Source organism: Rhinoraja longicauda, chromosome 10 (assembly GCF_053455715.1).
Source record: "Rhinoraja longicauda isolate Sanriku21f chromosome 10, sRhiLon1.1, whole genome shotgun sequence".
Taxonomy (NCBI): Eukaryota; Metazoa; Chordata; class Chondrichthyes; order Rajiformes; family Arhynchobatidae; genus Rhinoraja; species Rhinoraja longicauda.
Genome location: NC_135962.1, coordinates 27,662,916 through 27,684,895, shown reverse-complemented (window position 1 = coordinate 27,684,895; position 21,980 = coordinate 27,662,916). Strand labels below are relative to the sequence as shown.

Genomic DNA, 21,980 nt, shown 5'->3' with positions numbered 1-21,980 from the left:
GGAGGACCCAAAGCAGCTGGTCAGCCCAGTCAGGGCCGGTCAGGCGGGCACAGAGGGACGCCTTCAGTTGTCGGTGGAAGCGCTCTACCATCCCGTTAGTTTGGGGATGATAGGCGGTAGTCTGCTGCAAGCGGGACCCATACATTGCGCCAGCGCGACCCACAGGGACGAGGTGAACTGGACGCCCCGGTCGGTCGTGATGATGGCCGGGACGCCGAAATGGGCAACCCAATGTAACGCCAGGGCCCGTGCACAGGAGGCCGCCGAGGTGTCCGACAACAGAAAAGCCTCCGGCCAACGAGTAAAACGTTCTACTACGGTCAGGAGATGGGTGTAGCCCCTAGAGCAAGGCAATGGACCAACCAAATCTACATGAATGTGGAAAAAACGGACGGGCGGAATGACGAAATTCTGGCAGGGAGGCTGGACGTGACGTTGGACCTTGGAGGTCTGGCACGGGACACAGGTGCAAGCCCAGGCGGCCACCTGCTTCCGCAGGCCGTGCCAGACAAACCGAGCGGCCACCATAGCCGAGGTCGCCCGAATGGACGGGTGTGACAGGCCATGAATGGCCTCAAAAATCTTACGCCGTAGGGTGGTCGGCACAACCGGGCGGGGGCGGGGAAGGGAAACGTCACACCAAAGTGTGGTACCTGTGGGGCCGCATGCCACCTGGGCCAACCGCAACCCTGAGGCGGTGGAGGCGTACACTGAGGCAACGTCTTCCAGGCGCTGAGCCTCCGCTAGCTCTTGAAAATCTACCTCAGCCCCCCCGCAGCAACAGAGGAAATGGCTGGGCGGGACAGGGCGTCAGCAACGGCGTTAAGCCTACCTGCGATGTGGCGAACATCCGTGGTGAACTCTGAAATGAGGGTGAGGTGCCGTTGCTGGCGGGCCGACCACGGATCCGAGACCTTAGAAAAAGCAAACGTGAGGGGCTTGTGATCCGTATAGGCCACAAAAACACGGCCCCCCAAAAAATAGCGAAAATGACGGACTGCTAAATAGAGGGCCAGGAGCTCCCTGTCAAAAGCACTATAGTTCAGCTACAGCCGAGTGAGCTGCCGGCTGAAAATCGCCAGGGGCTGCCAGTGACCATCGACCTGCTGTTCTAAGACCCCCCCCCCCCCCCCCACTGCCACGGCTGAGGCGTCCACCGTCAGGGCCGTGGGGACAGAGGAGCAGGGGTGCACGAGCATGGTGGCGTTGGCGAGGGCCAGCTTGACGGCCTCAAAGGCCGCCTCGGCAGCCGTGGTCCAGACCAACTCAGAGGGGTTACCCGCGAGGCATTGGGAAAGTGGTCGCATGATCCGAGCGGCCGCAGGCACGAACCGGTGATAAAAATTCACCATGCCCACGAATTCCTGCAGGCCCTTGATGGTGGTAGGGCGGGGAAAAGAGCGGACAGCGTCCACCTTGTCGGGCAATAGAGTGGCACCGGGCGGTGTGACCCGGTGGCCCAGGAAATCCACAGCGGACAGGCCGAATTGGCATTTGGACGGGTGGAGGATCAGGCCGTGGTCCTGCAGCCTTTGGAACACAGTGCGCAGGTGGACCAGGTGCTCTGGGACCGAACGACTAGCGACCAGGATGTCATCAAGATAAATAAAAACGAAAGACAACCCGCGACCCACATGATCCATGAGACGTTGGAATGCCTGAGCCGCGTTTTTTAGACCGAACGGCATGCGCAACCACTCGAATAAACCAAACGGAGTTATCGTAGCCGTCTTGGGAATGTCCGGTGGGTGACAATAGACAATAGACAATAGACAATAGGTGCAGGAGTAGGCCATTCAGCCCTTCGAGCCAGCACCGCCATTCAATGCGATCATGGCTGATCACTATCAATCAGTACCCCGTTCCTGCCTTCTCCCCATACCCCCTCACTCCGCTATCCTTAAGCGCTCTATCCAGCTCTCTCTTGAAAGCATCCAACGAACTGGCCTCCACTGCCTTCTGAGGCAGAGAATTCCACACCTTCACCACCCTCTGACTGAAAAAGTTCTTCCTCATCTCCGTTCTAAATGGCCTACCCCTTATTCTCAAACTGTGGCCCCTTGTTCTGGACTCCCCCAACATTGGGAACATGTTATCTGCCTCTAATGTGTCCAATCCCCTAATTATCTTATATGTTTCAATAAGATCCCCCCTCATCCTTCTAAATTCCAGTGTATACAAGCCCAATCGCTCCAGCCTTTCAACATACGACAGTCCCGCCATTCCGGGAATTAATCTAGTGAACCTACGCTGCACGCCCTCCATAGCAAGAATATCCTTCCTCAAATTTGGAGACCAAAACTGCACACAGTACTCCAGGTGCGGTCTCACCAGGGCCCGGTACAACTGTAGAAGGACCTCTTTGCTCCTATACTCAACTCCTCTTGTTACGAAGGCCAACATTCCATTGGCTTTCTTCACTGCCTGCTGAACCTGCATGCTTCCTTTCATTGACTGATGCACTAGGACACCCAGATCTCGTTGAACTCCCCCTCCTCCTAACTTGACACCATTCAGATAATAATCTGCCTTTCTATTCTTACTTCCAAAGTGAATAACCTCACACTTATCTACATTAAACTGCATCTGCCATGTATCCGCCCACTCACACAACCTGTCCAGGTCACCCTGCAGCCTTATTGCATCTTCCTCACAATTCACACTACCCCCCAACTTAGTATCATCTGCAAATTTGCTAATGGTACTTTTAATCCCTCCGTCTAAGTCATTAATGTATATCGTAAATAGCTGGGGTCCCAGCACCGAACCTTGCGGTACCCCACTGGTCACTACCTGCCATTCCGAAAGGGACCCATTTATCCCCACTCTTTGCTTTCTGTCTGTTAACCAATTTTCTATCCATGTCAGTACCCTACCCCCAATACCATGTGCCCTAATTTTGCCCACTAATCTCCTATGTGGGACCTTGTCGAAGGCTTTCTGAAAGTCGAGGTACACCACATCCACTGACTCTCCCTTGTCAATTTTCCTAGTTACATCCTCAAAAAATTCCAGTAGATTTGTCAAGCATGATTTCCCCTTCGTAAATCCATGCTGACTCGGAACGATCCCGTTACTGCTATCCAAATGCTCAGCAATTTCGTCTTTTATAATTGACTCCAGCATTTTCCCCACCACTGATGTCAGACTAACTGGTCTATAATTACCCGTTTTCTCTCTCCCTCCTTTCTTAAAAAGTGGGATAACATTTGCTATCCTCCAATCCACAGGAACTGATCCTGAATCTATAGAACATTGAAAAATGATCTCCAATGCTTCCACTATTTCTAGAGCCACCTCCTTAAGTACTCTGGGATGCAGACCATCAGGCCCTGGGGATTTATCAGCCTTCAGTCCCATCAGTCTACCCAAAACCATTTCCTGCCTAATGTGGATTTCCTTCAGTTCCTCCATCACCCTAGGTTCTCCAGCCCCTAGAACATTTGGGAGATTGTGTGTATCTTATGGACAGGGATCTGATGATATCCTCGCACCAAATCGATCTTTGAAAACACCGTGGCGCCCTCGAGGCTGGCTGAGAAGTCCTGTATGTGAGGGATCGGATAGCGGTCAGGCCGGGCGGCAGTGTTAAGACGCCGGTAGTCCCCGCAATGTCTCCACCCCCCAGATGCTTTGGAGACCATGTGCAAGGGGGAGGCCCACGGGCTGTCTGAAGGCCGAACAATCCCCAGCCGTTCTAAATTCAGGAACTCCTCCCGGGCTATGGCCACCTTGTCGGGGGGGCAGACGCCAAGCCCGGGCAAATACCGGCGGCCCCTCGGTGGGGATGAAATGGACGACCCCGTGCTTGGCAGAAGGGGCATCGAACCGCTGTACTAGGAGCTCTGGGAACTCTGCGAGGACTGCAGCGAACTGATCGGGGGCCGCGGTGACGGCCCGAATCGACGGGCAGGGTAGGGTGGCAGGTGGAGGAGTAGCAGGCTCCACGCTGCTAGCCGAGGATTGTAGGCCCTTCCCGCGGACGTCTGCGACCAACGAAAAGGCCCAGAGGAAATCCGCGCCTAGGATGGCCTGGCCCACGTCTGCCACGATGAACTCCCAATGGTAGGTCGCGGGCCCGAATGACAGGGACATGGCCCTCGTGCCGTAGGTACGGATGGGACTGCCGTTGACCGCGATGAGGGGCGTACCTTTCCTACCTGCTCGAACTTCGCAGCCGTAGGGAGGCACGATGCTAACGACCGCCCCCATGTCGACCAGGAAACGGTGCCGGTATCTCGATCCTTGAGGTAGAGGCGGCGGTTGCGGCCGATCGAGACTGCCTCTATGTTCGATCGGCCGAGGCATTTCCCAAAAAGGTGCACGGGGCTCTGCAATTCCGGGCCTCCCCGCCCCACCGCTGGTGGAAGAAACACCAGCCGCGCCTGTGCGGCTCTGTTGCGTGGGCCCGCTGCAAAATGGCGGGCGCTGCAGCTCCATCTTGGCGGGCTTTCTGTAAAATGGCGGCTGCTGCGCCGCCATCTTGGCCGCGCGGCTGGTCGCTCCTAGGCCTGGAAACCCGGTTGATCGACTCGTTTCCCGCCGGGGCCTCCGTCACGAGGGCGTCCGCCTTCTCCACGAATGCCACCGGGTCTGCAAAGGAGACGTCCGCCAAAACTAACCTGACATCTCGGGCCAACTTCTCCCGGAATGCCGCTTCGAACATGATGCACGGCCGGTGGTCGCCGATCAAGGTGAGCATCTCAGTCATTAGGGCGGACGGTAGTCGATCCCCCAGCGCCGATAGATGTAGGAGCTTCAGAGCTCGCTGGTTCAGGCTAAAGCCATAAACCCTCAGGAGGAGCCTCTTGAGCCCCACGTACTTCTCGGTTTGGGGAGTGTTGGTCAGGTACTGTCCCACCCGCGCGGCCACCTCGGGCTGTAGGCAACTCACCAGATGGTGGAACTTTTCCTGGTCCTCCACGATTCTTTTGATGTGGAGCTGGGACTCTATCTGTATGAACCACAGGTGCGGTTGATGAGCCCAGAATGGGGGCAGGTGAACGTCGGTCGCGCTGCGCTGCCCATTGTTCGCTCCTTCCATCTTCAAGGCACAGCAGCGGCTCTACTTTCTGAGGATCCTCAGGAAGAACAACCTGCAAGAGCAGCTGCTAGTGACTTTCTACCGTTGCACCATCGAGAGTGCGCTGACGTACTGTATTTCTATGTGGTACACCAGCAGCTCAGAGGCAGACAAGAAAGCCCTTCAGAGGGTCATCAACTCTGCAAAGAAAATCATTGGTTGCCCACTGCCCTCTCTAGAGGAACTTTACTCCCTCCGCTGCCTCAGCAGAGCAGCCAACATCCTGAGGGATCCTTCCCACCCTGGTCATCAGCTGCTCCAACTGCTGCCCTCTGGTAGACGGTTCAGGTCCATTACATCACGGACTAATAGACTCAAGAACAGTTTCTACCCCAGTGTCATACGTGAGCTGAACACTGCCAGACACTCACATAAAACTGAATGGAAGGAACGGAACTGATCGGAACACTGTCAGTTACTTGTCAGAAAACATAAGCCTCAATTTAATACAAGTTTACATTCTACTGCACTTATATTGCTTAACATTTGCTAAACTTATTACATGTTACAACCGACCGCACCTTATATTTAATTACATTATTTCTTTTATTTAAAAAAAACAAAAAACGGCACTTGCAATATGTTAGCTCTCATTGCTGTGTAATAACTTACTGTCTTGATTGCACTGTACACTGCCTCAACCGTATTGTAATTGTTTTGTCTATATTGTATTAGAGGTCAGTTTGTTTAATTCAGTAGATTAGGTTTAGCTTGTTATGGATAAAGGTTTATCCTTTGTACTGTCTGCTGTGTGTGATTGCATCATCTGGACTGCTTTAATTTCGCTGTACTTGGTGTAGTGACAATAAAGGTTTTTACAATTTACAATTACAATTGTGATCTTCGATCACGTCGGGGTCACCAATGTAGTGAGTCCAGAAGCGGGTGAATGTTGAAGACAGAGTTTATTTGTATGGACAAAAACCCCGTAACAAACGCAATACTCACGACTATGGACAACTAACGAATACGTCCTTACCGGACGGAGTTCAGCACTAGACTGGTTGTTTCTCCCGCGCTGGCACACCAAGTGACATCGGTAGCCAATCCGAGGGTTCGAAATCCAAGCCAATCCCTATTTTCCTACAAGGTAACGTTTCGGTTTGGAACCCTTCTTCAGAAGAGATGTTACTTGACCCGCTGAGTTATTGCAGCATTTTGTGTCTATCTTCGGTGTAAACCAGCATTTGCAGTTCATTCCTCACATGAGCTGAACATGCCTATCATGATTCATCACCTACCAATGTTCTCCCGAGATGCTGCCAAATCCGCTGTGGTACTCCAGTGCTTTGACTTTGTATCCTTTTGATAAAACTAACACCTGTCGTTCCTTGTTTCTACAAGAAGGTCAAGTATTTATTGGTAGATTAACTCTTGTTTATCCACCAATAAATACTTATCCGTCCAAGAATATTTTTTTGTCGTGCGGCAGGACCAATTTGACAGCAACAGCGCAGATGGGACTTGCCGACGGGAGCGCGCACGCGCAGCAGCGGCATCTCGTGGTGAGGACGGCGGAACGTTCTTTTCGCGTGGCGGTAACGCGCACGCGCGAAACTTGCAGCTGCACCGACCGTTGCCGCGCGTGTTGGGCGCGGCGACCGAGAGCGCGATGGCGCAGCAGACTAAGGATGGCCCTAACCCTGGCAAGGCGGGTGCGGGCGTCGAGCTTTTGGATGCAAAGCCAAAGGACCCCTCATTAATGGCCGATTCGATGAATCCGCGTGGTGCAGAGCTCGGTTGTCGACCGAAGTGGTGAGCCTGGAGCCTAAAGTCCATCTGGGACCTTTCATGTCTCCCGTGCAGGTGATGGGCAGGCAGCCTTTGTAAGGAGGGTTACACGCCCATTGTTGCTCCGTCTCTGGGCGCCTGCTCGTCACCTCCACCGGGAGACACGAAAGGTCCCCATTCTCATTGCACGCCCTTTGCTCCGTCTCCGGGCGTGTAACCCTTGGCCTTGTTGCAAAGGCCGGCTGCCCAGCACATACACGAGAGACATGAAAGGTCCCCATTCTCATTGCACGCCCTTTGCTCAGTCACCGGGTGCTACATCAAAGACAAAGCCTGGCCCCTCCATCTCAGTTGCAAGCACTTGCCCATCCTAACCTTTAATGTCGACGTCAGGTACCGCGTGGTTGGATTTCCACAGCTGCCAAATTAAACTTAGAATTAACATTATTGAGGAAGTAAGAACAGACCTTGCTTACTGTGCTTTTGTTCCGCCACCTCAACGCAAGAGGTGACCATTAACGTATTCCATGGAGTGCAGGAGGCCGAGGGGATGATCTTACAGAGGCGTATAAAATCATGAGGGGAATGCACAGAATCCTTTATCCAGAGTAGGGGAATCAAAAACCAGGGGTTTAAGGTGAGGTGGGGAAAGATTTATTAGGAACCTGAGGGGCAACGTTTTCCACACAGAGGGTGGTGGGTAAATGGAATGATCTGCCTGAGGAGGTAGTTGAGGCAGGTACTATAACAAAATTTAATTGTGGATGGAAATTTTGGTCGGCAAGGGCGAATTGGGCAGATGGGTCCATTTCCATGCTGTATGACCTCTGTATTCAAAAATGTCATTGATTAAATTATTAATGTGATGAATATTTATCAGATATATAAAAGACTTTTTAGATATATAAACGCATTTGTTCAGCAACTTTATGGCTCTGGCTTGCTCCACAATGTTCAGAGACAGGGTGCTGTACTGTAAGGAGTTTGTACGTTCTCCCCGTGACCTGCGTGGGTTTTCTCCGAGATCTTCGGTTTCCTCCCACACTCCAAAGACGTACAGGTATGTAGGTTAATTGGCTGGGTAAATGTAAATGTAAAAATTGTCCCTAGTGGGTGTAGGATAGTGTTAATGTACGGGGATCACTGGGCGGCACGGACTTGGAGGGCCGAAAAGGCCTGTTTCCGGCTGTGTATATATATGATATGATATGATGATATGACAGCACAACGTAGTTGAAGTAATGTTCCTTCCGCAAAAATGAGCCAACCTGTTTATGAATAGAGTAACAATTTTCAAAGTTATGCAGTCGATCAGGCAAATGTCATTGTAGCAACTTTGGAGTTTGTCTTCTTTTAAGAAAGTTGTTTCTTGACAGCATATATTTTAAATTGAGGTTGTCAACGTTTCAAAGTCAATTTATTAAAATATTTTTATGGGATATGAGGAACTGGTAGGGCCTGCATTTACTCGACCCGAAACGTCACCCATTCCTTCTCTCCAGAGATGCTGCCTGTCCTGCTGAGTTACTCCAGCGTTTTGTGCCTCAGACATGATGGGTACACTCCTGCGAAATCCTTGCAGCTCAAATCTTCTGCTAAGTACCAGATCCATCATTGTCACTAAGGAACAGAGTACAATACGACAAAATCTTGATATTTACGTTTTGCCACGAGGCTGGAATTGATGTGGAGAATTAATTTGAATTCCCAATATTGAAGGGATAAGATTATGGACAAGCTTTATGTGTGGAACCAGGTCATGAAGAAAAATAAAAAATATGTTCAAATGGTCTGTTTTGTTGGTACTTGTTAGTTTGTCAATGATGGTGTTACAATCTATTAAATGTTATTGTTTGCTACTTTAATAACCTTTGCTATTTCTTCTTGGTGAAGTTTTGGTAAAAATCAATTCTCAACCCTTATTTGGTTGTGGTTTGCTGTGTGATGCTGAACGTTTTGAGGTGTGAAACTGTTACGGTCACAATTTTGTGATGTGATGCAATTTACATACATGAAACTAGTGTAATTGATACATAGTGTAAGAATGAGCAGAAGGAAATGTTTCTGTCCACAAATTAAATTGTAGGATTGCAAAGTTAACGGTTGGAAGAAATGTTTAGCAATTGTTTTTTTTTTTGTTCCAGCGTTGAATTAAAAGAAGCGATGACAAAAGCTGAATTTGGGGATGGTTCAGAATATCAAAATGAACAATTGGTCTCCCATTGTGCCATTGTTGCTGAGGGAGGTATGATGGTTTGTGTAAATTACCAAAGTTCTGATAAATTAGATATGTTGTCACATTGTCATGTTATTAAGGGAAACCTGCAAAATCTTATCAAAATAGTAAATGATATAGAGGACTCATTATATGCTGGGTGACTACGGCAGCTAAGATATTTTGATTTGGAATACTTAGCTAAACAAATCGGCGAAACCGAAGCCTAATTATTTTTTATGTAATATATAAATTTAATTAGTGATTGCTAATTACATAGAAAGCAGCATAGTGAAAGTTTGTTTATCCCATAATCTCCCTTTGTACACAAACACAAATGCATATCGTGCCCTTTTGAATACAGCTGGTTCTGCTATAATGCATGCTTCCATATAGCGACAGGTGACGTTTCAGGTCAGGACCCTTCTTCAGACTTCTGTCAGAAGAAGGGTTTCTGACCGGAAATATCACCTATCCATTTTCTTCAGAGAAGCTGCCTGACCAGCTGAGTTACTCCAGCATTTTGTATCTATCTTTGATGTAAATCAGCATCTGCAGTTCATTTTTATTATATAGTATTTCTTTAAAACAATTTGGATCTAACGAGATTGAATTAGGGAACACGACTTGTATTACGCGGGCTGAATTGGTCATATGGTGATTTCAACGGGGACTGAAAAATCGCTTCAAAATTAGTTTGGAAATTAATAAGCAGAAAAAAATCTGTCTGGGGGTGTAGCAAGTCAAGGGGAAAAACAGCTATGTAACCGTCCCACAGTAATCAGATACTGCAAAGACCCCCCCCCATATTTCACTGTACATAGCCATTGAAACTGACAGGTAATCGCTTCTATTGACACCTGGCAATGACACCTTGCTAAACCATCTAACATACAATACTTTCAACTTGCAATAACAGAAATAAGCTTCTAACTGTTAAAATGACCTTTATTTTGACAAATCCTGCAGAAGAAATATCTTTGTTATCGCAATAATGAAACACTCTATCCTAAACCCACTTTCCCCCAGTGACACTATGGTTTCTATAACATCATTTTCTGCAAACTAATGGTATGTTAGGAGCACAACTACTGTGATTTTAAAATAACTACTACCTGTACAATACTGTAATTTACAAAACTAAATAGGTGGTAAAAATTTAAATAATGCAAAACTAACTGTTTTTTTTGGCTATATTAAATATGCATCTGTGGACATGTCTTTTTTTCATGAAGGCCTTGGGCACATTCTTGTATGTCTTGTCTAGGAAAGAACTGCAGATGCTGGTTTAAATTGAAGATAGACACCAAATGCTGGAGTAACTGAGCGGGCAGGCAGCATCTCTGGAGAGAAGAAATGGGTGACGTTTCGGGTTGAGACCCATCAGACTGATGTCAGGGGAGTGCGTGGTTCAAAGACAAAATGTAGTCGGAGACAGTAAGACTGGTAGGAGAACTGGGAAGGGCGAGGGGATGGAGAGAGGGAAAGCAAGGGCTACTTGAAGTTGGAGAAGTCAATGTTCATACTGCTGGGGCGTAAGCTAACCAAGCAAAATATGAGGTGCGGCACCTCCAGTTTGCGCTGGGCCTCACTCTGACAATAGAGGCCCAGGACAGAAAGGTCAGTTTGGGAATGGGAGGGGGAGTTAAAGTGTTGAGCAACTGGGAGATTAGGTAGGTTTAGGCAGACTGAGCGGAGGTGTTCAATGACAGGTATAGGGACAGGTGTTGCATCTCTTGCGGTTGCAGGGGGAAGTACCTGGGGAGGGGGTGGTTTGGATGCGAAGGGACGGGTTGACCAGGGAGTGGCGGAGGGAACGGTCTCTATGGAAAGCAGAAAGGGGTGGAGATGGGAAGATGTGGCTGGTAATGGGATCCCATTGGAGGTGGCAAAAATGTCGGTGGATTATGTGCTGCATGCGACGGCTGATCAGGTGGAAGATGAGGACAAGGGAGACTCTCCTTGTTACGAATGCGAGGGGGAGCAAGAGCAGAGCTGCGGGATATCGAAGAAACCTCTGCTCAATCCACCTAAACCTACCTGATCTTCAGGTTGCTGAACACTTTAACTTCCCCCCTCCCATTCCCACAAACTGACCTTTCTGTCCTGGGCCTCCTTCATTGTCACAGTGATGCCCAGCGCAAATTGGAGGAACAGCACCTCATATTTCGTTTGGGTAGCTTACACCCCAGCGGTATGAACATTGACTTCTCTAACTTCAAGTAGCCCTTGGTTTTCTTCTCTCTCCATCCCCTCCCCATTCCCAGTTCTCCTACCACTTACTGCCTCTGACCACATTTTATCTCTGTACTGCCCACTCCCCTGACATCATTTTGAAGAAGGGTCTCGACCTGAAACATCACCTTCCCCCAGTCTATTGTCTATTGTCTGCAGTGATGGTGCCTGTCCCGCTCAGTTACTTCAGCATTTTGTGCCTAACTTCTTGTCGATCTTCCTCTGTACACCTTTTATTCTCTTTAGACTGAGAGAGTAGAGTTGGTGTTGAAAAATGTTAATTATAATTTTTCACAATATCTTATTCAGAATGCATGCCAAACTTTGTATTTATTGAAATGTTAGTGTTTTATTTCCATGCAAACATGTTTTATTAAAATTGAGCTATTTAGTTAAACATCCCTTGTCATTCAGATGTAGACAACAATAAGACGCAAAAGGTTAATGCTGAGGACCTTCTCAAGGTTTCCAATGTAAACGCAAGAAATATTCTTTCGACTGTAAGGCCAGTAAGTCGCATAAAACTGGCAGACTACATGTACCCCGAATTGCCGATTACTAAACACAGGGAACAGGTAGGAATAACGTTCATGTTGTACTATTTATTCTAATTACTGTACCATCATGAAATGCTGAATTCTGATGAGTAGCCATCATTATAAACAAGGCTCCTCATCTTGTAAAATATTAAACTCCCAACCTTTTTTTTTGTTCCACTTGTCCTTAAAATATGTTGTTTTGCAATTGCAGTTAGTTAATCTCGTTGAAAATAATTCGGTTGTCATCATCTGCGGTGCTACTGGCTGTGGCAAGAGTACACAACTACCACAATATATTCTTGAACACTACTTAAAAAAACATGCATTCTGCAATATTGTAGTGACTCAGCCACGTAAAATTGGAGCAGTCAGTATTGCCCGGTGGATCTGCAAAGAACGTTGTCTTACAACTGGAGGCCTGGTTGGCTATCAGGTATTTTGGTGTTTCATTTAGGTTGGTTAGGAAATGATTTTCTGTAATGTTGTATCATGACTGATTAAAGCTAACTAGTATTGAATAAAATGCTGAATTAGCTTTTCATGCTATTCGCGAAAATGTCTCAAATGTGTAAATATTTTAAATTGAGTGGTCGATAATTTTTTTTTTTTTAAAGTATGTAAACCTGTACACGTTTACTTAAGCATGTTTAATGGCTCTTTCTGAAGAGGGACAGTTTTGGTCCGTCTGCTCTCGGAAAGATGACATTAAACAGGAAAGATTACAGAGATGATTTGCCGTGATGTTGCCAGGATTTGATGGACTGAGCTCCAGGGAGAGGTTGGGCAGGATAGGACTTTATTGCTTGGAGTGCAAGAGGCTGAGGGGTAATCTTATAGCAATGTATAAAATCATGAGGGGAATAGATAGGGTGAATGCACTCAGTTGATTACCCAGAGTAGGAGAATCGAGAACCAGAGGACATAGGTTTGAGATGAGAGGGGAAAGATTTATTCATTCTGCATTCCTGTTAGCTCCCTTCAGAATCTACAATTTGCTCACTACTTGGGGATAATTTATAGCGGCAAATTAATTTACAAAACTGAATATATTTTGGATGTGGAAGGAAACCTAAGGCTAAAAGGAATCCATGTAGTCACAGGCAGAACCTACGCAACTTTACACGGCACCAGAAGTCGGGAATGAACATGGGTCACAAGATATTGGACAGAAGTTCTACTGGCCATGCAATTGCATCATAGCTATTTAAGTTCCCTCAATTTTTCAGGCAACTTGGTAGCAGAAAATGAAATGAGAAAATTGATTTCAGAAACTTTTCTTAAGAAAATAACTTTTTGTGAAGTGATACTTGGAAGTATAACTTTATTTGTGTAACTGGAGTTTTGTTAGAAGTACAGGCATCCAGGCAATGAGGGAATATATCACAGACCTCCCAACCCTTCTGAATATGGCGGAAAGTTTCCACTTTCTGATTTCATTTCCGCAATTCCGATCACACCTCACATTTTTCCGCAAAACACATGCCTCGCCTCTCACCCCGCCTCACGCCACTGGCCTCGCCCGGTCTGGCCCCGACCTCGCCTCGCCACTGGCCCCGACCTCGCCTCGCCGCTGGCCCCGACCTCGCCTCGCCGCTGGCCCCGACCTCGCCTCGCCGCTGGCCCCGACCTCGCCTCGCCGCTGGCCCCGACCTCGCCTCGCCGCTGGACCCGACCTCGCCTCGCCGCTGGCCCCGACCTCGCCTCGCCGCTGGCCCCGACCTCGCCTCGCCGCTGGCCCCGACCTCGCCTCGCCGCTGGCCCCGACCTCGCCGCGCCGCTGGCCCCGACCTCGCCTCGCCGCCGGCCTCCCCTCGCTGCGTAGCGCGAGACCCGTTGATATTGAGAGGGGATGGGGGAGTGGGGGTCGGGGGGTGGAGGAATGGAGGGGGGAGTGTGGGTGGCAGGGGAGTGGGGGGGGGGGGGAGTTGGGTGGGTGGGGAGTTGGGTGGGGGGGGAGTTGGGTGGGGGTGGGGGAGGGAGTTGGGTGGGGGTGTGAGGGCGGAGATGGGGTGGGGTGGGGTGAGGGGTGTGGAGGAAGGGAGAGGTGGAGTGGAGGTGGGGGGGAAAGGTGGGGCGGGGAGGATGGGATTTGGGGGGAAAGGGGAGTAAGCAGGAGTGGGGGCGGGAGTCGTGGGGAAAGGGGAGTAGGAGTGGGGGTACAGGGGGTGGGGGGGAGGGTAGTGGGGGGTGGAGGTAGTGGAGAGGAATGGGGGGGTGGGGTGGGGGGGGATACAGACTTTTGTGATTAGCTGTTGAAGACCACTGGAGCAAGTATGTCTTCAATTAAATTAGGTATGTGCATTTTTAAATGAAACTCTTCATAACTTAGTCATACATTTTGTGTAAGGAAAAAGCAAAATAGAGAAAACAAAACATTTTTTTCTTTGTGTTGTAAAAAGTATTTCTGTTCAATAACCTTTCTATAAATAGCAGAATATACTCATGATAGGCCTGACATTGTACATGTAGTCCAAGACTACAGACTGTTGGAAATAATAGTCGTTTTTCACACATGAATGTAGCGCAACGCGTACGCGCATTTGGCGTGCATACTTTTTTTGCTGAAAAATTCTGAATTTTGGACATCTGTCAGTGTGAGTAGCCTTCCGAATGTCCCCTGATGTGATGGGTAACTCATCTACATGAGAGAAGTAAAACAAGTCCTCTCTGTTTGGGGTAACCTCTGATTCCAAAGGTAATCTAGACATGGCATCAGCATTGCTGTGCTCTGCTGCCTTACGATATTGGTACATACTGGTATGCAGACAATATCAATGCCCATCTTTGCATTCTGGCTGCTGCCAGAGTTGGTATGTGTGCTTTTGGATTTAGGATCACTGTCAACGGCTGGTGATCTGTCTCGATTACAAACCTTCTACCATACAAGTATTTGTGAAACTTCCTAACGGCAAAAGTCAATGCAAGAGCCTCTCGCTCTATTTGCGCATAATTTCTCTCACTGGCATTGAGTGTTCTAGACGCAAATGCTATTGGCCTTTCCTCTCCATTTTCCAACACATGAGAGATCACAGCACCAACACCGTATGGTGAAGCATCACATGCTAACTTCATTGGCTTTTTTTACATCGTAATGAACAAGCATTGAACTCTCTGCCAACTGAGCTTTACATGACTTGAAAGCTTGATCATATTTACGTGTCCACTTCCATGGTACATCTTTTCTCATAAGCTTATTCAAGGGATGTAAACAGGTGGACAGATTTGGCACAAACTTCCCATAATAATGCACTAATCCTAAAAAGGATTGGATCTCAAATATGTTTCTGGGAGTGGGTGCATTCTTGATCGCATCAACTTTACTCTTGTTGGGGTGTAGACCATCCTTGTCTATCTTTTGACCCAAGTACTCTACCGAGTTCTGAAAGAACTCACACTTCTGTGCCTTCACTCTTACACTGTGTGTTTCAAGTCGTTTGAGTACCACTTCCAACCTTTCATCATGTGTCTGCCTGTCAGGGGCTGAGATGAGGATGTCATCTGAGTAACACACCACACCTTAAATTCCCTCTCGAATTTGTGTCATTACCCCTTGAAAAATCCCTGGGGCTGATAATATACCAAATGGAAGCCTATTGAACTGAAACAATCCCAAATGTGTGTTAATAGTTAGCTTGGATTTAGATTTGTCATCTACACCTAACTGCAAGTAGGCATTTGTCAAGTCCATTTTTGTGAAGACTTGGCCGCCTGTGAGGGTGCTAAACAAATCCTCTGCCGTTGGTAGGGTATCTGGTATGCTATCTTCAAGTACCTGGTTTACGGTCACCTTATAATCCCCACAAAGTCTAACACTACCATCAGGTTTAGGTACAACTACAATGGGTGTTGCCCATTCACTACTTTCTACCTTACTGATAATGTTCTCAGCTTCCAGTCTTTTCAGTTCTTTCTCAGCCTTGTGCTTAAGAGCATACGGCACAACCTGTGGTTTGCAATGCACTGGTGACGCATCCTGCTTCACGCGTACTTTCGCCTTGTACCCCTTGATTGGCTCTCCCTGGTCGCTAAACACCTTCGGATGTTACTTACGTCCTCCGGACACTTGAATTCTTCACGGACGAGGAATATCTCGTTCCAGTTGAGCTTCAAGATCTGCAGCCAATTCCGACCTGGTAACGCAGGTTTATCTCCCTTTAGAACTACGAGGAGCAACTCCGCCTGTTGCTCCTTATACCTAACTGGTACATGTACGCATCCTAACACTGGAATCTTCTCTCCAGAGTAACCACGTAGCTTGATTCGTTTCGCTTCCAAAGGAATTTGACTCGGCTTCTCCCGATACACAAATTCTGGAATCACGCTCACAGATGCTCCTGTGTCGACTTCCATGCTAACATGAGCTCCATGCAACTGGACTTGCACGGACACATTCTTTGTCTTCCGGTTTACTAGCTCATTGCTGCAGATGGTGTATATATCGAGAAGCTCTTCCTCTGCCTGCAGTTGATCCACAGAATGCAGTTTACTTGTTGTTGAAGCTTTTTTCTGCTTAGCCTTTCGACAAGCCTTTGCTAGGTGTCCCATCTTGTGACACGAGTAACACTCTGGCTTGAAGAAAGGACAAGACTGTGCTAGATGTGAGCCCAAACAGCGATAGCATAACTTTGCAGTCGTCTTACTACCCTTCCATGGATAACGATTCTCTGACGCCTTTGTCGACATTTATCCGTCTTTAGTTTGCTGGACTGCAGCTTGTTCAACTCTTCCGCTGGTTGTCTAGAAGTTGGCCTGACTTCTCCGGAACCCCTTTCTGCCATGTCCATTGACAGCAGTTTTACAAGCTGTTTCAAAGGTCAGGTTAGACACCGTCATCAGCTTACTTCGGATCCGCTCACTTCTCAGTCCACACATGAAACGGTCTCTTAAAATTACAATGAATTGATAACCTCTTGAGTGTCACGATAAAATTACTGATATCCTCCTCTGGAAGTTCGCATCTCGTTCCAAAACGATAGCTTTCAGCTATTTCTAAGGGCTAAGGGTCATAATGTTCTGTTATTCAGAATATCCTTCAAAGGCGTGTCCTTTGGTTTGGCTGGAGCTAATAAATTCTTTACTGTATCATAAACATCGGGACGCATTTCAGTGAGAAAAATTGCTCTTTTCCTAGTTTGAGTTGCTTCATTCAACCGTCTTGATTCTGCATCAGAAGCTTCTACTTCGGTGATGTTATTTGCACCAAAAAAAATCTCTAAACGTTCGATGTATGCACTGAACGTTTCCCAGCTTTGCTGCAACCTTCCCAATGTTCTGATATATCCACTGGATTTATCTAGCCATTTTAGATTTTTTTTTAACAATCTCACAGAATTCAACTTTGTGACCCGATTTCCAGCTTTCCTTGACACCAAAAGTTATACAACCTTCTCCGTGCCTCTGTAGAATTCCTTATCTACACAACCAAATACAGCTGGGGAATCGACGATCCCATTCTCTTCGCCAATTTGTGATATCTTGATCTCAGACACAGAATAACAAGTTAACTCACTGCTGACTCCGGAACATGACTGCACAGCTGTACTGTGGTTTATTCAATAATTTATGATCCTTCAACCAAAGGTGGCGCTATTGCACTTTCTAACCCATTACTTGAAAGTCTTCAGCGCGTGACGTCACAATAGGATTCGTGCGCCTGTGGGAGATGAGCTCACGCTCCCTCCCCCCCCCGCCGGTATTCAGCGTGTGACGTCACAATAGGACCCGCACGTCTTCAAGAGATGAGCTTGCTCTCGCCCCCCCCCCCCCCCCGGACCTTTAACTAATGCGCTCGCCCCCACCGGACCTTTAACTAATGTGCTCCTCTCTCCCCTTCCGTCTACCCCCTCTCCCCTTCCCTCTACCCCCTCTCCCCTTCCCTCTACCCCCTCTCCCCTTCCCTCTACCCCCTCTCCCCTTCCCTCTACCCCCTCTCCCCTTCCCTCTACCCCCTCTCCCCTTCCCTCTACCCCCTCTCCCCTTCCCTCTACCCCCTCTCCCCTTCCCTCTACCCCCTCTCCCCTTCCCTCTACCCCCTCTCCCCTTCCCTCTACCCTCTCTCCCCTTCCCTCTACCCTCTCTCCCCTTCCCTCTCCCCTCTCTCCCCTTCCCTCTACCCCCTCTCCCCTTCCCTCTACCCCCTCTCCCCTTCCCTCTACCCCCTCTCCCCTTCCCTCTACCCCCTCTCCCCTTCCCTCTACCCCCTCTCCCCTTCCCTCTACCCCCTCTCCCCTTCCCTCTACCCCCTCTCCCCTTCCCTCTACCCCCTCCCCCCTTCCCTCTACTCCCTCTCCCCTTCCCTCTACCCCTCTCCCCTTCCCTCTACCCCTCTCCCCTTCCCTCACCCCCTCTCCCCTTCCCTCTACCCCCTCTCCCCTTCCCTCTACCCCCTCTCCCCTTCCCTCCACCCCTATCCCCCTCCCTCCCCCTTTCCCCCCTCCCCTCCCCCCCTCCCTCCTCCCTCCACTCCTCCCCCCTCCCTCCCCCCTCTCTCCCCCTCCCTCCCCCCTACCCCCCTCCCTCCCCCCTCCCCTCACTCACCCCTCCCTCACTCACCCCTCCCTCCCCTCACCCCTCCCTCCCCTCACCCCTCCCTCCCCTCACCCCTCCCTCCCCATCCCCTCCTCCCTCCCCCTTCCCTCCCCCAACCCTCCCCCTTTCCTCCCCCCCACTCCCCTCCCGGTTACAATGGAAACCCTACGAGGACGGGCCCAACGGGCACACTTGTGCTAGTGTGTGTGTATAATATATAAATATATTTGTATGTATATCTCTCTGAAAGACATGTGACATGTGGACCTGCAGCCAAAACGGTAAACCATAGCGCCACAATTTTTGCGCCACCTTCATCACCACCATCCTGGCCATTGTTAAAAACGAGTTTTATTTAAATTGATCCTTTATTTTAAAAGTTAGAGAGATTTTAAAGTTTAAAACTTTCATTTCTGAACACATATTTTCAGTGCTGTGCGTATGACGTCACCATTGGGCACGCACGGCCTCTCTCCTCACTCGCACAAACAAGATGGGCGCCGTTAGCGGAGCTGTCCGCCAGCAATCAGGGATTCCCCTCTCCTTTCGCCCCTCGCTTCTCTCCTCTCTCTGCTCGCTTCTCTCCCCTCACCCTCCCCACTCTCCCACACCCGGGGGTCACTCCGAGCACATGGAGATGGTCAGACTGATGGTCCACTCATCCTTCCCTTCCGTCCCTTCAACCCAAGATGTCCTCGAGTCCCCGCTATCACCCGGGCCCAGCGCCCTGCACCGTCACCGCACACAACCCTCCTTCAGCGGCTGCTGCCACCGATGGCCCCGTCGCGACTTCACAAAGATGGCAGCCGCTCTCCTCCTCCTCGCGCTCTGCTATCTCGTGCGCGCCACCAGCCTTGGGTAGTCCCAGCCCCTGCCGCGCTATCCGCCTCCCACCTCTGCCGGGTCTCACCGCGATGTCCGCCTCCAATAGTCCCCAGGCCGCCGCTGTCCTCGAGTACTCCCAGCTCGGCCAGGCCACAGCCGCTGCACTCCGGAGCTCCCTCCTCCTCCTTCCACGCATGGATAGTGGTAAGTGGCTTTCGCCGCAGATTGCAGCAGAGCTGCAGGAGACGCTTTGGCTCCGCAGGAGAAACGGGGCCGACGTCACTGCTTTTTCCCTCTCCCCCCTTGCTGGCACACAGCCAAAGGGGCACTTCCCGCCCGGCAACGGCTCCACGGTTGGGAAGAGGGGTGTGGGGGGGGGGGGTTGGGGGCAGGGGGATGGGGGGAAGGGAGGGAGGGGGAGGGATGGGGTGAAGGGGATGGAGAGAGGTGAGTGGGAGGGGTGAAGGGAAGGAGGGGGTGCTGCACCAATGCAGAAGAGGGTTGGACCCAACGGGTCCACTTGGTCTAATAACATAAAAATTTCATTTGATAAACCGACATATATAAGTCATATATACAGTACAAAACAAGATACCCGTAATGCTTTCAAAATTAGAAGAGATGTATTCCACAATCTTTCACATTTTTGGTTACAACATGACTAAGAATGGCCCCAAGGTGCAACCTTTAAGGTGAGGGGGCAAAGATTTAATAGGAACCTACGGGGCAACATGTCACACAAAGGGTAATGGGTATATGGAACAAGGTGCGGGAGGAGGTAGTTGAGGCAAGTACTAACAAAACATTTCAGAGATGTTTTGACTCGTACGTGGATAGGATAGGTTTAGAGGGATATGGGCCATGAGGGCAGGTGGGACTAGTATAGATGGGGCATGTTGGTCGGAAGGGCCTGTTTCCAGCTGTGTGATTCTTAGATTCACAGGTGAAAGAAAAATGTTGAACTTCAGGGATGTGTAGGCTCAACAGAAAACATGGGATGAAGTGCCTCAACATTTTTCAGGAAAGGAAGCTTTAAAGGCATTGACTCATGGAGGTAGACACAATGCTCGAGTAACTCAGCGGCGGGACAGGCAGCATCTCAGGAGAGAAGGAATGAGTGACGTTTCGGGTCGAGACCCTTCTGCAGACTGACTCATGGAGGTCTCTCAGTAGACAAATTGCTTAATAACTATGCACTTTTGATGTTAAATTTACAATAGTATTAGTACTGAAATAAGACATCTGGCTTGACTATTCTGCCCACTCAAGAGCTTTTATCCCCCATAAGTCTTTTTCCCAGGGCCTGGACGTCTATATATATATATGAAATTATCAAGGCTAATTAAATTTCAACTTTTGTGTCTCAAGGATAAGAAAATAAGATAGAAATTATGCTTAAACTATACAAAATCCCAGTTGAATTAGAAATAGGAGTGCAATGATCTCTGCATTGGGGGGTGGTTGTGTTCCTATAAACAGTCTGTAACACAAAGCTATGCCAAGAGATGCAATTTGATGAAGAAATAATGTTTTAATTTACTCTTTTAAACAAAAATCCCACAAGAGTGAATTTTATTCCATGTTTCAATTTTGAGTAGTGATTTGTGAATTCCAAGGGCAAATTACCATCAGCCATTACCTTAATGGCTGAAATGCATTGGTTACCAGTGCCTGTAATAATTTTTCTACCAAATTTGCAATGGGTTTAATGACCTTGGACGAAGTGCCCTTTAGCTTTCCCAGAGTGATTCCTCCACTCCAAAGATTAAATTAGTTACTTCAGCATTTTGTGTCTATCTATATGTAGCAAGACACAAAATGCTGTGTCTTGCTACATATTTTAAAATGGACGTGGGGGAATAGAAATGGGGTGGTATTGAACAATTGGCTGCAGTTATGTACTGTATAAATGTCTACCTTGCTGGCTTAGATTTATCTGTGTTACTATGCAATAAAATAATATTGTGTAGGTTTGTATAAAGTAATTATTTTGTTGAGGTAGTGTTTTTTCATAAATTGATTATTTCTCTTTTTATTCTCAAAATAAGGTTGGATTAGAAAAAGAAGTGGGTTTGGACACACAACTTACATATGTGACAACAGGCGTTCTACTTCAAAAAATTGTAAAAGCAAAAAGTTTGACTGAATTTACACACATCTTCATTGATGAAGTAGGGTATATTTAATTAACTTTCTCGTCACTTTATGTCAGAGCATGATTTTAAGTTGTACTGTGTGTATCATTAAACTTGTACCTTTTATTAATTAACTAGATGACCCATTTGGTTCCATTGTTACTAAAGGGTCTTTAGTAACTTGTTAGTTTCTTTGTTGAACTAACTAAAGGCGCATGTTGCAATCAAAAGCGCTTGAACAATTGGTTGGGCAGAAAGCAGCCAGAACGGTACACGAAGCACGCATTGAACACAGAAGAATTAGATCAAAGTGGCGATGTTTATTTAATGGGGTATGTGTCTGAAATACAGCCAATACGGTGGTACATGATAGCGCAACAATTTGAACGAAACTTGATACTGCACAATAGATTGGATATATGCATAAACACAATCTCCAAACTTTGATAGAAACAAAATGCTGGAGTAACTCAGCGGGACAGGCAAACCTTTATGTTGTCCGATTCAATGGCATAGTAATACAATTTCTTGTTATGATATAATCCTGAGCAGTATCGACAACCTGATTTTTTTTTTAATGAATGTTAGCTTGGGACAGGAATGTTAACAAATTGTTGCTGTTCCCACAAGTCCCTCGAGTCCTTCAATTTGAATTACATGTATTGCACCCAAACCCACACCAGAGCAAT

General features: G+C 48.2%; 1 protein-coding gene across 1 annotated transcript in view; it reads left to right on the top strand.

The window, feature by feature from the left end:
- The first annotated feature begins 6,721 nt into the window (after positions 1–6,721).
- The window catches only part of tdrd9 (tudor domain containing 9), a 75,196-nt gene continuing 59,937 nt past the window's right edge, over positions 6,722–21,980 (top strand). The window contains exons 1-5 of the mRNA XM_078407149.1: positions 6,722–6,838; positions 8,959–9,059; positions 11,679–11,839; positions 12,015–12,236; positions 21,205–21,327. Of these exons, the coding sequence (XP_078263275.1) occupies positions 6,786–6,838; positions 8,959–9,059; positions 11,679–11,839; positions 12,015–12,236; positions 21,205–21,327 (660 nt within the window). The 5' untranslated portion in view covers positions 6,722–6,785. The remainder of the gene's footprint in view (positions 6,839–8,958; positions 9,060–11,678; positions 11,840–12,014; positions 12,237–21,204; positions 21,328–21,980) is intronic.